Below are 17328 nucleotides of genomic sequence, written 5' to 3'. Positions count from 1 at the left end.
GTCCCTGGGGAGTCGAGGTGTTGCAGGATGTAATGCAGTGTCATGTTCACTGCATCCACTGACCTGTTTGCCCAGTAGGCAGACTGCAGGGGGTCTACAATGTCCTTCAGGTGGGCCAGCACCAGTCTTTCAAAGGACTTCACTACTACAGATGTCAGGGTGACAGGTCTGTAGTCATTCAGTCCACTGATGGGGGTTTTCTTGGGGACTGGGATGATGGGGCGTTTGAAGCAGGAGGGGACTTCACACAGCTCCAGTAGCCTGTTGAAGATAAGTGTGAAGATGGGGGCCAGCTGATCAGCACACACTTTGAGGCAGGAGGGGGTCACACCATCTGTGTCTGGTTTAGTACAGCAGGGAGTCAACACTTCTACAGTTTTTTTCTTGATTTATGTGAATTTGTGCTAAGTCTTAGTTAAAGCAGTTTTAAAGCTGAGAGTTAACTGTCCACATACTGAGTCTGCACTGTATGCATTGAAGCATAAGATGTTGGTGTTTCAGGATCTTGAGAAATTATTCCAGAAAGATCAGAAGGATGTCCAGCACATGAAGGACAACATACCTGCACACATGCCCAGGAAGAAAGCCCCAGCAAAGTGAGACCACCGTTTATTTTCTTTTATGTTCTGTATAAACCTATTGTCAGATTAATTGAAAATGGAAAAACAATAATTAGTAGTAGCCCTTACTGACTAAAATATGAAACATGCTACAGAGAGAGCCTACAGTATAAATATTTTGTCTACAGCAGAAATATTTATATAGCATGTAGTTACTCATTTTCTGACCTGAGCAAGAAAAAAAATAACAGGTCTGTTTTTAGTCCATAAAGAAAAAGCTCTACAAAACTCCTTTGACAGGACAGAAGCCCTTATTAATCCCAGGAAGAGCAACAGGAATGACATACTGTACATGCAGTAGATGTACAGAATGCAAAATCGCAATACAGAGAAATACATACAGTGAGTGTTGAGGTTCGATAGCATTCTGGATCCAATTCTGAATCCACTTATCAAATCCGAATCTCTTATTGAATTTATGCAGCGCTTTTCAAAGTACTCAAAGACACTTAGGAAGTTTTAGTATATATAAATTTTCACACACTACAGCGGCACACACTCAGCGGTGGACTGATTGTTGCACTGCTAAAGATCTGATGGATCACACTGCACCGGTGATAAACTGAGTGAGGCTGAGCACTTAACTCCTTACCTCTATTATATTTCATAACTTCTCGAGTTATGAAATATAATGCAAGTTCTTACTTTAACATGATGGACACTAGAAGACTAAACAATGGATGAGTTGTTCCCCTTTTCTCTGTGAGTACCTATATGAGTTATTGTTTTGGGGCATTTTGCCTGTATTTTTATTATTTATATGGCTTAAGTATGTCACAGAGAGGCAGACAGGAAATGGGCGACAGAGCAGAGACCTGCAACATAGGTCGGCGGCTGGACTCAAACTGCAGACATCACACGCACACTGTGCTTGTATATATGGCGTGCCACACCGTAATCGTTCGGCTACTGGGGCGCCCCGTCCGTGAAGCTTAATGAACCCAGATATTTCACCAACCTGTAACTGGATCCCAAATGGAACCTGCTGTTAGAACCTATCACTACATACTATATAATTACCTCCACCAAGAAGTTATGTTTTTGTTTTTGTGTGTGTGTTGGTTAGCAGACAAACGACAGGATGAATCATCAGCATACTTGGTACAGACATTGGTGGGGGCCACCCATCGAAGTGATTAGATTTTGGCTGAGAAAGGTCAACAGTCAAGGTCACAAAAAAAAAAAAAACACAAAAGTGCACTCAGACTGCACGTACCTCCTCTAAGACACATTTGCAAATGTGTCCCTTATGAAAAATTAGCTCCAAAACAACACGTCCATGTACTCTCCGAGTGCTCTTTTACTAAAATATAAAGTATTAGGCCTTGGAGTAAAGACTTCATCAAAAACATGGCTGTCTAGCACACTGATGCCTGTTCTTACACAGTGTGACCTAGGGACTACTCAGTAAGCTCTGCTTATGCCTGACACAGGACGAAGCTGCCTTCATAGATTTTCCACATTTTTTTTTCAACATTACTGTGCTAATAGAAAATAACCTTCAGCTTTGAATGAATAGAACTGATGTCACCTGTTCAATGTTCCTCACATTTCTCAGTGGGAACGAGCCTGCAGTGAACCAGAAGGAAGCAGCAGATGTTCAGCCTGCCCAGCAAGAACATGGCAAAAAGAGCAGCAAGGGCTACATCAGGGAGATGGCGGTTATCATCATGTCCGAGTTCGAAAGCATCCCTCAGTAAGTATCCCTCACCGATATCCAGCATGATGTGATATGATGATGGACCTGTGTATTCGTCCCAGGAATTTATGATCTGTCCCACTCATGAATGGTAAGCTCTCAATTTAACCAGTTCAGACAATATTTTTAAGAGTTTGCAATTTTTTTTAAGTTCGTGCAGTTGTTCGTCAAAATACAGATCAGATATAAAGTGTGGTTAATTAAAGTTAACCACACTATTCCATAAAATGTTCTATATAGAACCACTGTTAGAAGCCCAAATGTAAAGAGAAAAAAGGAGCTGAGCTGAGCTGAACTGTTATCACTCCTAACAAACTCCACAGTCACAAATGTATCATCGCCTCACTCAAACTGCCATTTTTAATAGTTTATAAGCAATAAGTAGCCTGGTTGTCAGTACTGCATAATGGGACTAATTCAGTGCAAAAAAAAACGTGCTGACAGTGCTTCTCAGTTTTCTAAACCTAAAGCTCAAATGGGATCGGGCCTTTGCAGTCATGGCCCCAAAACTGTAGAAGACGTTACCCCTCAATGTCAGAGCTGCCCCGTCAATGCTGACCTTCAAGTCTCAGTTAAAAACTTCTTGGCTTTTAAATCAGCATGAGATATTCTTTTTATTGTTGTTCTTTTTGTGTGTAGTCTTGAATGTCATTTATGTGCTTTTATTTTTTATTTTATTGCTGTACAGCATGTTGGGTCAAATTTTGTTGTTTTTAATTGTGCTAATAAATAAATTGACTTGACTACCTGGTATAGCAGCGATCAGATTGTGGAATGACTTCGAAATATAATAGTCGTGCTGAACAGCTGGCTGACAGTCGACTGACAAAATCCTTGGTCAGGTACTGCCCTAGACATTACAGCAGCAAAGAAGAGCTACTCTGAAAAGCTGAAAAACCACTTTTCAGCAAACAACCCTGCCCCTGTGTGGCGAGGTCTACAGAACATCACCAGCTACAGGAGACTGTCCAGGCTTTTCCACTATTGTGGTTCTCACATCATCAGAAAATTCTTTGCTCTTCTTTCTTTTCTCCATGCTCAGTGTGGTCCACACCGCACAAAGGTTGAGTCAACTTTTCTCCATTTTAACTGGTCACCAGTGTGATTTCTATGTTGCCGCCACCTGTTGGTTGCTACAGGTGAGTTTCATTACAAATTAAAGGAGCATCACAGGCTGGAACTACAACGATTTCTCCATCAATCCATTTTCTGCTGCTTATCCAGGGTTAGTTCGTGGTGGCAGCAGGTTCAGTAAGGCAGTCCAGGCATCCCTCTCCCCAGGCAACATGTTCCAGCTCCTCCAGCAGGATTCTGAGACATTCTCGTGATTTTTTTAAAAGGTGTCAATAATTCTGTCTGGTCCATTTTTGGAGTTGTATTTGGGATTCATCAGATTAGACTTCCCCCCCGCCTGCTTTTTGTGTTCCAAAGAGAATACCTAAGAGTTTGTGATTGCAACAATTTTCTAGGAGAAGTGGTGCATTATCTGACAGAAATGCAGGGCTGACAATAGTTTTGGCCATGGCTGTATGCATGGGTCTTCTTTAGGGGTTCATTTATTATAGGAACCTACCAAAACACTCTCGTCATGGTTTGAGTTTGTTTCCACTGTGGTGCACCTGCTTTGGAGATGCGTTCTGGGAGCAAAATCTCAGCACCCCTCAGTGGTACAAAAATCAAAGAAAGGCACAGCAGAGGATGTACTTCCTGCTTTAGCTCAGGAAGTTCAACCTGCCCCAGGAGCTGCTGATACAGTTCTACAGAGGAACCATCAGTCTGTTCTCTGCTCTTCCATCACTGTCTGGTTTGGCTCAGCAACTAAACAGGACAGTAACAGACTGTGTTAGTGTGAATATTGTTCTAATGTGACTTGGAAAGAGTGATAGCCCTTTATCACCAGTATATCATACTTGTATTGTGTGTGTACATTGTGTCCTCCTCAGGTACATGAAAGGACGTGTATCATATGATCAACTTAATGCTGCAGTGCACAACATTAACACAGCTGTGACAGCCAAGTACAAGATCCTTCAGCAGTCGGTGAAAATTCTCAACAGTCATTCACGCAAGCTTCACCAGCGGTTTAAGGAACAGGAGACCAAAGAGACAAAAGGTACATGGGCAGCAACAATCACTGTTTTTACTGGTAGATTTTATTATTTTATGGGATATTTTTGATGAAACTTTGTGTAGACAGTGGCTTCATAAAGTATTAAAACCCCACTGATCCTCTGCACACTTAATTGATATTGCTTTAATTTTAAATCAATTCAAGTTGCCATTTTAGCCTAAGTTACACTCTAACCCATGATGACATGACATGTTGATTTGATGAAGATTTTGCATTCTGCGGTGACCTACAATTTGAGCCTCTCTGTTTTTTTAGCCTGTCTTTGTTTTCATTTTGGGCGGTTAAGTAGCCAAATTAGCTACACATACTTTGCTTGCTACGTACCGTGGAATGTACTGCCAACTACCAATGAATTACTGTGACACTGCAGAAAACTTCCTCAGAGTAATTCTGGAACAAGGAGCATCTGCTTTTTGTGATTTTGATACAGTATCTGTTTATGGATTAGACATTAGACATCTGAGAAAATCCTCTGAAAGTGAATGTCATACTAAATCTACAGTGTGCATCATGTCTGTGTGTTAACATTCGACTACCTCTGGTGTTGATCTGGTAGATTTTTACAACAACTGAATGCACAAATCCATGTGCATACAAACTGACAGAACACAGGTCTCACGGTTGTATGTCACGGAATGTCTTGCAGGTCAGTATTTTGTGGTGGATGATGACATCCGGGAATTTACTCAGATGAAGGTGGACAAACGATTTCAAGGGATTTTGAACATGCTACGACACTGCCAGCGCCTGAGGGAGCTGCGAGGGGGAGGCCTCACCCGCTATATGTTGTTATGAACCAACAAGACATAAGATTATACTCATTTCATTATGTTTATACACAGTTTGTAAATGTACATATATTTGGTAGTCACAGTAGTATGAGTATTCAGTAGTATTTTCTAATTTAAAAGACTGCTTTGTGCATTACAGTACATAAGAGACGTTTTTGATTTGCCAGGTAAATTCTACTGACCAGTGGTGTGTTTAGGTTAGCGGAGTTGGATCTATCTGGGGATATGCCTCATTGGCTACCTGTATGTGCGCATTTGCATGTTTACTGGTATCTGTGCACATGGAGATTTTTGTATGTTGTAGTTGAAAAAATTATAAATGCAGTTGCTTTTTCTGAGTTATTACATTATTGAAAGTGTAGAGAAAAGGTTTCTTTAACAAATAAAAAGAAGGAACTTACAGTGCCTTGCGAAAGTATTCGGCCCCCTTGAACTTTGCGACCTTTTGCCACATTTCAGGCTTCAAACATAAAGATATAAAACTGTAATTTTTTGTGAAGAATCAACAACAAGTGGGACACAATCATGAAGTGGAACAAAATTTATTGGATATTTCAAACTTTTCTAACAAATAAAAAACTGAAAAATTGGGCATGCAAAATTATTCAGCCCCTTTACTTTCAGTGCAGCAAACTCTCTAAAGAAGTTCAGTGAGGATCTCTGAATGATCCAATGTTGACCTAAATGACAAAGGATGATAAATAGAATCCACCTGTGTGTAATCAAGTCTCCATATAAATGCACCTGCACTGTGATAGTCTCAGAGGTCCGTTTAAAGCGCAGAGAGCATCATGAAGAACAAGGAACACACCAGGCAGGTCCGAGATACTGTTGTGGAGAAGTTTAAAGCCGGATTTGGATACAAAAAGATTTCCCAAGCTTTAAACATCCCAAGGAGCACTGTGCAAGCGATAATATTGAAATGGAAGGAGTATCAGACCACTGCAAATCTACCAAGACCTGGCCGTCCCTCTAAACTTTCAGCTCATACAAGGAGAAGACTGATCAGAGATGCAGCCAAGAGGCCCATGATCACTCTGGATGAACTGCAGAGATCTACAGCTGAGGTGGGAGACTCTGTCCATAGGACAACAATCAGTCGTATACTGCACAAATCTGGCCTTTATGGAAGAGTGGCAAGAAGAAAGCCATTTCTTAAAGATATCCATAAAAAGTGTCGTTTAAAGTTTGCCACAAGTCACCTGGGAGACACACCAAACATGTGGAAGAAGGTGCTCTGGTCAGATGAAACCAAAATCGAACTTTTTGGCAACACTGCAAAACGTTATGTTTGGCGTAAAAGCAACACAGCTCATCACCCTGAACACACCATCCCCACTGTCAAACATGGTGGTGGCAGCATCATGGTTTGGGCCTGCTTTTCTTTAGCAGGGACAGGGAAGATGGTTAAAATTGATGGGGAGATGGATGGAGCCAAATACAGGACCATTCTGGAAGGAAACCTGATGGAGTCTGCAAAAGACCTGAGACTGGGGCGGAGATTTGTCTTCCAACAAGACACTGATCCAAAACATAAAGCAAAATCTACAATGGAATGGTTCACAGATAAACATATCCAGGTGTTAGAATGGCCAAGTCAAAGTCCAGACCTGAATCCAATCGAGAATCTGTGGAAAGAGCTGAAAACTGCTGTTCACAAACGCTCTCCATCCAATCTCACTGAGCTCGAGCTGTTTTGCAAGGCGGAATGGGCAAAAATTTCAGTCTCTCAATGTGCAAAACTGATAGAGACATACCCCAAGCGACTTACAGCTGTAATCGCAGCAAAAGGTGGCGCTACAAAGTATTAACTTAAGGGGGCTGAATAATTTTGCACGCCCAATTTTTCAGTTTTTTATTTGTTAAAGTTTGACATATCCACTAAATTTCGTTCCACTTCATGATTGTGTCCCACTTGTTGTTGATTCTTCACAAAAAAATTACAGTTTTATATCTTTATGTTTAAAGCCTGAAATGTGGCAAAAGGTTGCAAAGTTCAAGGGGGCCGAATACTTTCGCAAGGCACTGTAAATAAAGTTGAGTTGAGTTGAGAAATATCACAGCCCTGTTTTGAACACTTCATGTTTCACCTGGCAGTACACTTTACAAATTAATGTCCTGTTTCGTAATGCCTGATGTGTTATTCTTCCATCAGAATCATTTTCATGGACAAATGTGCAACAGGATGAAGCAGGGATAATCCAACCACCAACTTGAGATGCGATTAACTGATTTTATTGGGTACTGGATCAGTGGTGATAGAATGACGACTAGCAGAATGAGGTAGTGCTGCACAAACATAACGGTTACTTTTACTCTGAGAGTGAGCAGTGAAATTAATATAGCACCACCAGAGGTTGGTCTTGTCGATGTGTCGCGGATCCTTGGCATCTAACTAGTCATGTTGCAGATGTTTCAGTAGCTTTCTGTGTTGAGTGTGATGCTGTGATACCTGCCAGTTGAAACGCTAGGATAATGGAGGGACTGTTATACCAGTGAGCAGGGAAAGACCCAGGAGTTGCAGCCCCAGCAATGTCGTGTCTCCATCATCGTTAGGCAGCTGTGCCGGTCAGCCGGTTGTTGCTTCACTGTAGAGCCAACCACCACAACTCAGTTCCCTTCTTCACGTATACTGGAGTTCAGAGTGTGGGCACACCTTCCTCACTGAGGAACTTAAGTTGTGGGGGTGAGGTTAGTGAGGTCTCCTCCCTTCTGGCTCTCCGGCTCCCTCGAGGCAGCGGCCCTCCGGTGAGCATTGTGCACAGAAGGAGAGAAGTCGTCGTATGGATCAGTGATCTCTTTACAGTGATCAGTGTGTGTCCAAGTAGCTCGTCCTGCTACTTTCACTGCGGTGCTGGTTGTCAGCAGCACTTGGAATGGACCCCGGTGTCCCCTCTGCTTCCAGTGGTTCCATCTGTGGTCCTTACTCAGCCCACAATCTCCAGGCTTCAGTGGATGAAAAGTGAGAATGGTGTCTGCCCGTGATTAAAATAGCATGAGATGAAACAACAGCAAAACCCACGTGTGAAGTCAGTACAGCTTTTTAAGTCTCATTAATGTTAGTTTTTTTTTTTTTTTTTAATTATTATTATTTTTTTAGTATTTTGGGGCTTTATTCAGTGTGGTAGGTGGTGGTCATGTAATCCAGAATAGAATTTAAAATCCTTCTAACATACATTGCCCTTAATGACAAGGCTACATCATATCTTAAAGACCTCATAGAGCCTTATCATCCCAACAGAGTACTTGGCTCTCAGAGTGCAGGTTTACTTGTGGTTTCTAGAGTCCACAGAAGTAGAATGGGAGGCAGAGCCTTTAGCTATCAAACTCCTCTCCTATGGAACCAACTCCCAGTCTCAGTTCAGGAGGCAGACACCCTTTCTACCTTTAAGATTAGACTTAAGACTTTCCTTTTTGATAAAGCTTATATTTAGGGCTGGATCAGGTGACACTGAGCCTTCCCTTAGTTATGCTGCTATAGACCTAGGCTGCCGGGGGGGGCCCCAGAAGCTCTGAGTTTCTCGCGTCTCCCTCCTCTCCTTTCCTCTCTCCTTATGCTTCTATATGCCACCATTACACATCACTAACTTTGTCTCCTCTCTCCCGTAGTGTGTCCTCTCTCTCTCCTTGTACCTTTCTGGCTCTGGGGCTCTATGTTTCTGATGATCAGTCACCGGCCACATCAACTTGACCAGTGTTTGTTTGTTGTGTCTTGTTGTTGCTTTTCTTCTTTTCTCTCTCCTCTATCCACTCACCCCAACTGGTCGAGGTAGAAGGCCGCTCACAAAGAGCCGGGGTTTGTCTGAGGTTTCTTCCGTTAAAGGGAGTTTTTCCTCCCTGCTGTCGCCAAGTGCTTGCTCGGGGGGCATGTGTTGGGTTTTTTCTTGATAATAATAGTAATAACAGTAAGGTCTAGACCTGACTATAGAAAGTGTCCTGAGGCAATTTTTGTTGTGATTTGGTGCTATACAAATAAATTTGAATTGTGAACTCTGGTGTGTAAATATATTGTCAGACTGTTGTAAAAGAAAGTCTCTCATTATCTTCCAGCTCTGGCAATCCTTAATCCTGTACATTATTTTGTAAAGCTGTTCAGTGATTTGCTAAGATGCAGGCACATAATAGCAACATGCACCAGGTGTCCCCCTACACAACCTAATACATTCTCACTTCTCATTTAAACAGTAAGGTAAAAAAAAACATAGATAAAATAAGAGTGTGTGCACTAAGTATCTGTCAAGAGGAAAAGTAGCACAAATCATAAAGGCAAAGTGAGTAAAACCTGCCTTTCTGTGTTGAATAAAACAAATCAGCTTAAACTGACTAAATCTTGGAGTTCATGAGCAGAATCCTTAATGATGAAGCTTAAGTCAAGAATCTTTATTGTCATTATGCATAGCACAACGAAATTTTTTCCAGCACCTCTCGGCTTAAAAGACACATTATTTACATAACACTAAATTGTATAAGTCAATATTAAAGTATGAACAAATAAAAAGGGGTGTATGGGACCTAATAAGGTCAGCAGCATGTTAGCAGCAAAAGAGTGTAGTAACATTATAAGGTGCAGCTCAGTGCAAGTCTCAGTCTTTAGGAAGAGGTGTAAGCATGGGTGTGTGTCTGCAGAGGTCCAGTATTCTGTCTGTGTCTGTCCATAGGGGGGAAGTTGTGTAGGTGTGTGTGACTAGGGGTTAGGGGGGTGATTGATTTCACAGCTCTAGGGAAGAAGCTGTGTCTCAGTCCGTTTGTTTTAGTCTTTATATTCCTGTACCTTTTCCTGGAGGGAAGAGGCACAAAAGACTGTTGCCTGGGTGGGGTCTGCAGCAATCTGTCCTGCCCTCCTCTGGATCCGGTCAGTGTATAGTGAGTCCAGATCCAGAAGAGGACTCCCTACAATGCCCTGAGCTGTTCTCACCACCTGGGTCAAGTCCTTTCTGTCCTGTGCAGTGCAGCTCCTGTACCACACTGTTGCACTAAGACTGCCACTCTGTAGAAGTTTGTGAGCAACTGAGAGGAGAGACCAGTGCATTTCAGCTTCCTGAGGAAGAAAAGCCTTTGCTGGGCTTTCTTCACCAGGTAGGATGTGTTCAGAGACCAGGTCAGGTCAGATGTGATGTGGATGCCCAGGAACTTGATGTTATCCACTTGCTCCACCACCTCCCCGTGTATGAGAAGAGGAGCATATTTTGTCTTTCTGGACCTGTTATAATCCACAATGACTTCCTTAGTCTTGTTGGTGTTCAGGTCAAGATTGTCATCTGAACACCACCACTCACAAATCTGTCACTCCTCATCTACAGTAGCTGTCCCTCTCTCCCTGTATCCTTTCATCCATCCACCCCCCTCCCACCAGACACCCATAAGCCTCTTTCAGTCCCCCTCCACGCCCACTCCCGGCCCATCCCCACTTCAGTCCCTGCTCCCCCCGCCAGTCGGCCATATGGCATGTTCTTGCACGTACTGCGGTACAGAGGTGGACTGAACCATTGTGCATACGGTGGGTGGGTGCCAGCAGGGAAGAGTGCTGCAGAGAAAGAAGGAGGGAGAGGTGGAGAGAGGCAGTATTATCCCTTGCTGTGCTAATCCCTCAGTCCTGTCTCTTTATGTTGATTCCCTTTGCATATTTGCTGGAGAAACTCCAGATGAGAATTTTGAGGCTATGAATGGTGTTGAAGGCAGAGTCGTGAGGTTTGGACACTATCAAATGGATGTAAACTTCAGTTTGACTCTTCTGGTAAGTGAAGTGATTTTCAGTGTGCTGTGACTTATTTATGTTGTATTTGATTCTAATGTGCTCTGAATGTAAACGGCAGTTTTCATAAGATGATTTGAGTCCCTGCCAGAAACTCACCTCGGGTTATAATTTACTTTAAGAATTTTGGGCTCATCTAGATAGTTAAAATTATTATTCAGTGCTTCTTTGGTGACATGGATTACATTTTTTTAATTCTCTGATAAAATACTGTACAGTTTTACCATGTGTAATGTACTTGTAAGCCTTGTTCTGAAGTTCCAGAGTGAGCACAGTCGATAATCTGCTGTTTAGAGCATGAGCAGATTAGACATGGGGACATTTACTTCAGTAGTGGACCAACAGCTGCAGACTATGCTATATGCAACACAGAGAAAACACTTTAGCTGACAAACATTATAAGGACAGTGTGTTTAGAGCTCCTAACAGATCAAAGTGAATGAATCCAATAATAACAAGCAGGAAGCACAAACGCTCCTATTCAGCAGAGTTTGCTTGCCAACAGGATTATGTAATCAGTGCACACACAAAAATACAAATACAAATCTCATGTTACGTTCTTTTTCTCGTATTATGTATGCTCCATTTAATAGCATGAGCAGTTGTACAGTGGGATAAATACTCTTCTTGTGCTTTTGTTGTTTCTGTTGACTCATCTGCTGTGTAACATGGACGAACATTTACATAGTAGAGGAACAAGCTGGTCTTTGGTCTCTGTCTTTGTCTTCCATAACTGAGCTATGACAAAGCTTCTTGTATAGTAATAATCGTCAAACATGTACATCTCTCAGGGTTGTAAACATGGCCCCGTCCCCCTTTAAGAAAGTTTTAGACTTCTTGTTCTGATACATTCAAAAGGAAAGAATTCATTTCACTGGTCAAACCATTTTTTTAAAGAGCCAAAATGTTGTACAATAACATTTAAAAGAAAGGAGTCGTCTTGTACGACAGACCACATGGGCCTTTCAGTAAACTAGCTGGTCCACCAGTGTGATCTAGGTGTGTTCCACTGTGGTTACACCTGGCGCAGACAGTCATGGTCTCCATACATTTTACATCCTAATTACTTTGGTGACCCCCTGACCTCTCCTCTCGTATCACCATGTTGACATCTTTGGTTCGGGTGAAATTTTTATCGTGAGCATATTGGCATGTTGAAATTGGCTCCACAACTGGCATCGCTGCAGATCCAGTGAACTCATCATTAGAACAATATTATTTAATGTTCCTTCCAAATCCATTAGAAACTTCTCTTAAAATGATCTCAGTCATCTGACACAGCTACAGTAAGTTTCCTTATTCTAAAACTATCTGGTTAGGGTGAGGGCAAGATTGTGTTTATTTGGTTAAGGTTAGGAAACAAATAAAAGCATTTATTCATCCATCTGCACCAACCTCCTAATCAGGCATTGCAGCACTATAACAGCATCACCACCGTTCTGCCTTTGTTCCTGACAGAAAACAACCATAATTCACACAGCCACTACATGTTTATCAGGTAAAGGTATACATATAAATGCTTTTCTTCCAGGCATCCACTGATTTTCCTTCATTTCTGAATGTTGTCAAACTGTTGATAGCACATCTGCTGATATGATTCTCTAAATTACATTGCTCTAACATGCTAATACAGTATAAATACTTACAAGTACTCTCCACTTAACTGCTCAAACATGATTAGGTTGACAAAAGCTAAAGCATTCATGTTCAGCATAAAGGGTCACTATGTCATGAATGTGCGATGACCTTCCAAACTGACTTTTGGTGTTTCCACAACACATCACAAAGTAACATGGAGTGGTAAACATGTCACACGACGGGTATGGTCCTTTAAAAACAAGTGGTGGCTCCCGTTTGATGATGCTCTGTACTAGAGAGCTGCATGCATCTTCTCTAGTTTGAAACAGTAGACTGCACAGTACCTACTGAAAGCGTGTGTGTATATGAGGTCTCTTCCTGCTGTAGATAGGATCGAGATGAATTATTTATCTTGTCTAAATGCCTGGGCCGGCTCTGTAGCTTTTTCTTCAGCATCCTCGCCTCACATTTATCATGGGTGTGAACAGGGCTGTGTTTGTCTTTGTGCTCACACAGTTTATCTCATCAGTTTCTTTCCAAAATCAGTATATTCTGCTGTCTTTCAATTCACAGGCGGTGGGATGTTCTTTAAAGTTGTATAGTGTTTCCTCTGTAGTGTTTCCTGACTCAGTAATGTCTGGACTGACCTTGACCATGAGTTGTCTGCATGAGGAGGCAGGATTCTGAGAGGTAATACAGCAGAGAGCAGTTTCTGTTTCATCCATTCCATGTGATTGTTGGACAGGGGGTGAAAGCCTGAGGAGGGTTTGAAGCACAGATGATTTGCAAAACTCTTGATAGAAGTGGCAGGCAAACTGGGAGCCTCAATCTGAAACTGGGTAGACCATGGAGCTGGAAGACACACATTTTTTGAGACAATATCCACAGTTTCTTTGGCATGTGGTAATTTTGGCAAGGAGATAAAATGAGCAGACTTAAGACAATCTATGAACCTGAGTCAGTTTGGCGATGTTAACCCTCTGATGGAGGAAGCCCTTTGATGAAGTCCAGTGAGATGTGAGAATCTCAGCCAGTGGGACAGAGCGGAGCAATAATATGGACCTGTCAGTCCACTTGGACTTGTCGGCTGTGAGACGGCTGAGTGGAGTTTTGATCAAGGCTTGGAGGCAAAAAAAAGCTGAAGAGACATGACTTGGTAACCCATAAAAAATTAAAAATTCACATTTTGCTTCTTGAAGCACTGCCAAATAATTACTAATGTAATAATAACCAATAATAATCATATAATGTGCTCAGAGTGTCTCCACAATGCACACTTTCATTTGCAGATGCTGGCAACACGCCACAGAAGACTCTAAATTTAGTATGACCCATTTTACTCCACATAGCTGTGAAAATGATTCTGATGCTAGAATCATTTATGTGCTGGTTCTTGCTTAGTAAAAGTTCTCGCTTTGCATTTACTTAAAATCTTATTATTACTTTGTTTTCATTTGTATTAATGATTAGAAATAGTCAGTTTTAATGCTGCCTACCCTGTTTACTGTGTAAGGAATTTGTGATGAATAAAACTGTAATAAAATGTTTATATGTGAGTGCTCCTCCAGCTTGCTGACGGGCGATCTTAACTGCTGATAAGATCATTTTGAATCACAGCAACCTACTTGTGACTTATGCTCCACATTTCTTGTGCAGCTGGGCTCAGCTGTGAATTCAGGACTGCTAATATGTACATGCTGTAAAACATGCAAAGTTATTTCAACTTAATACAAGTGAGCATTTCCCTAACTGGCTTAAAATATTAACTCAGTTATGAAGTTAAATAGATTAGTGGCGACTAGTTTGTACACATTTGTTCATTTGTTATAATGTTTAATGGAGAGAAAAATATCAACTATAAAAAGCAAACTTAAAATGAGATCAGTCACTGACTGCTGAGTTACACTAAGACCTCCTTTTTTAAACATATGAACCAAACTGCATAAAAGTGAAGACACCCACACCACACCGGCAACCTGTCCATGGTGTACCCCACATTTCGCCCGATTGCCGGCTGGGATTGGCTCCAGCCACCCCCGCGACCCCGTTCGGGACCAAGCGGTATAAAAAATGAGATGAGATGAGATAGTTGCAGTCCCACGTCCTCGTGGAAGGGATGAAGAATACAAATTACCGCCACTTGCTGGTAGGCAATGCAAGGTGTGAGAGGGAAACAGCTGTGAAGGCAGTGGGGGAGGGAGGCTCTGTGTTTCTTCAGGAGCAGGACAAGGGGACAGCTGGACATCCTTTGTTAAACCTGTTGAAGAACAAGTTCAACCCACTGGCTTTACTCAAGTTTCCCCCAAGTCTGTTTTATCTGAAGTGCTAAACTTGGCAAAGTGACTTGCTTGTTAAGACTCTTGCATGGTCCACTGAATGAATTACTTGGTTCCGACTGCTTACATGCCTGTGACCACCATTTGGAGTCTGACTCTGCCCTACATTACCCTTGCTCTGTTTTTGCTGGCCAGACATTCAGTAAGTCTTCCTGTTCTGTTTAGTTGCCAGCCTGCAAACTGCACTGTTTCTATAATGTTTCAAGTTTTCAAGTTTTCAAGTTTTGTTTGACTATCTCTTTAGAAGTGCAAACCTAATTGACTTAAATTCAAGTGATTTATTTGTCCTTGTGTAGCTGATTTTGGCCAGACACCTAATTTTTAGTAATAATCTAGCCACAGGGGTTGCAAGCCAGTGACTTCTGTGCCGGTCCCAAGCCTGGCGATCCTTCAGCACATAGCATCCACACGCATTTTCGACAAAAAATGCATTTCTCTAGTTGTGTGGATGGTGAAGCATCCGCACTATGTTATCTTATTCTTTACTGTGTGGATGCTATAAAGCATCCACACTCTGCTTTCCGGTTTTTTATTTATTATTCTGGGATCTTCCACCCTTTTTTGGCACTTTATAAGTCCAGCATACTTTCAGCTATACAGGCCATTGCGATCTTGATTTGTTCAACTCTTCAAGGACATCCCTGCTTGTACTAAACTTTTTTATAACATTTATACTTTTTAATCTTTATTTTTGCAATACAAGTCAATAGGAGCTCAAAGTGCTGAGTCAATGACACAGTAAGTAAGTAAGTAAGTAAATTTTATTTATATAGCACCTTTCACAGACAGGGTCACAAAGTGCTTTACAAAGTCAAATCATAAAAAGAGATAAAAATAAACATAAAAAGTACTCACAAAATAAAATGAATAAACCAAATCAATTAAAAAACTGTCTAAATAAATGTGACTTCAGCTGTTTTTTAAAATCATCAATAGATTCGGCCATACGTAGAGTCAAGGGCAGGGCATTCCACAGTCTTGGAGCTACGACCTGAAAAGACAGGTCCCCCCGAGATTTAAAACGAGTTTTGGGGACCACCAAAAGAGGTTGGTTTGCAGACCGAAAAGTACGTTTGGCAGCATATCAATAATGAATTGAGGCACCTGCCCATGTACTGCTCTAAATGTCAGCACTAAGATTTTAAAATCGATTCTAGCTTTGACTGGTAACCAGTGGAGCGAATACAAGACTGGGGTGATATGAGCTGTTCTAGAGGTTCCTGTCAGGAGCCTCGCAGCTGCATTCTGGACAATCTGAAGACGATTTAAAGTGGACTTATTACAACAGGTAAAAAGAGAGTTGCAATAATCAATGCGTGAAGAAACAAAAGCATGAATAATCATTTCAAGATCTCCCTTAGATAAAATCTTCCTTAATTTAGATATATTTCTCAAATGAAAGAAGCAATTCCTGACTAACTGTCTTATATGACAGTCAAAGGACATTGCCTGGTCCAACACAACAATAGAGACAGACACCCACACTTCAGGCAATTTAAAGTCACCAGTCAACATCAGCTGCATGTCTTTGGACTGTGAGAGGAAAAACCTGCTCCTGGGTTTGAATTATATTTGTGTGTGTGTGTGTACAACTTTTCAGAGTTGCTCCAGCCTCATCTGTGCCTATAAGAAGTGGAATTGATTCACGCCTGCATTTATCTATGGTGCTAGAAACAAGCAATGGGCAAAACCGCTCCACAAATTTCACATGAGAGATCCTGACAGGATATACTGGACATAAATACCCCGTTTGCAAAGCTGGGAGAATAAAGTTTATGTGGAATCAATTTCCACAGTAGGAGAAGTGCTGTGAGAGATACCCTGCAGATCACAGCTGTTGCATCGCCAGTCAAACTAACAAAAGCTGACAAGGGAATAAGTGTAAAAATACTGCACATACCATGTTATTTATCAGCCAGCCAGACTAAAGTTACTTAGTGTAAGATAATGTTGCACAGTAAGAACAGCCAGCAGTTCACTTACAGCGTAACAGTGACAGTGGCTCGGCTTTATAGAAACAAATGTTATGGTTGGCAACAGGGGGACCCAAATGCAGACTCAGACCAGAGTTTGGTAATGAAGGTTTTACGAAAACAGACAAAAGGCTACAGGCAACAAAACACAAAATACACGAAAGGGAGCTTTGATATTGGCCTATAGTTTTTTGGCTCAGAATGGTCGAGAGTCGACTTTTTTAGAATAGGGGTAATAAGTGCATGCTTAAAATAGCAAGGGACGGATCCTGTTTCAAGTGAAAGATTTAACAGTTTCATAATCCAGGGCCCAAACAAGTCAGCCTTGCTTAGAACCAAAGAAGTTGATAAGATGTCAGTCTTGGAGTGCCATCTGGTGGTCCATAAAATGCAGTGCAATTGGGACATGCCCATACATAACTCCTCTCTCTGTCTTTGTCTGTCTCTC

General features: G+C 41.7%; 2 protein-coding genes across 7 annotated transcripts in view; both read left to right on the top strand.

Annotated features, from left to right (window-relative positions):
* ska1 (spindle and kinetochore associated complex subunit 1) overlaps positions 1–5650 on the top strand; it is a 19815-nt gene extending 14165 nt beyond the window's left edge. For 4 of the 5 annotated variants that reach the window (XM_020585702.1, XM_020585705.1, XM_020585704.1 and 1 more), the window contains exons 4-7: positions 502–596; positions 2179–2316; positions 4263–4432; positions 5097–5648. In XM_020585702.1, the coding sequence (XP_020441358.1) occupies positions 502–596; positions 2179–2316; positions 4263–4432; positions 5097–5245 (552 nt within the window). In that variant the 3' untranslated portion in view covers positions 5246–5648. Of the gene's footprint in view, positions 1–501; positions 597–2178; positions 2317–4262; positions 4433–5096 lie in introns of all 5 variants that reach the window. The other variant, XM_020585703.1, reaches the window with a different exon arrangement.
* A 4774-nt stretch (positions 5651–10424) lies between these two features.
* Positions 10425–17328, top strand: part of LOC109951268 (synaptic vesicle glycoprotein 2B-like) — a 48671-nt gene continuing 41767 nt past the window's right edge. For both annotated transcript variants that reach the window (XM_020585681.1, XM_020585680.1), the window contains exon 1: positions 10425–10975. The gene's annotated coding sequence lies outside the window, so the exon portion shown is untranslated. The remainder of the gene's footprint in view (positions 10976–17328) is intronic.

The sequence above is a fragment of the Monopterus albus genome, unplaced genomic scaffold (assembly GCF_001952655.1).
Source record: "Monopterus albus unplaced genomic scaffold, M_albus_1.0 scaffold373.1, whole genome shotgun sequence".
Lineage (NCBI taxonomy): Eukaryota > Metazoa > Chordata > Actinopteri > Synbranchiformes > Synbranchidae > Monopterus > Monopterus albus.
The sequence above is the reverse complement of the archived record's forward strand: the minus strand, read 5'-3'. Positions and strand labels throughout refer to the sequence as shown.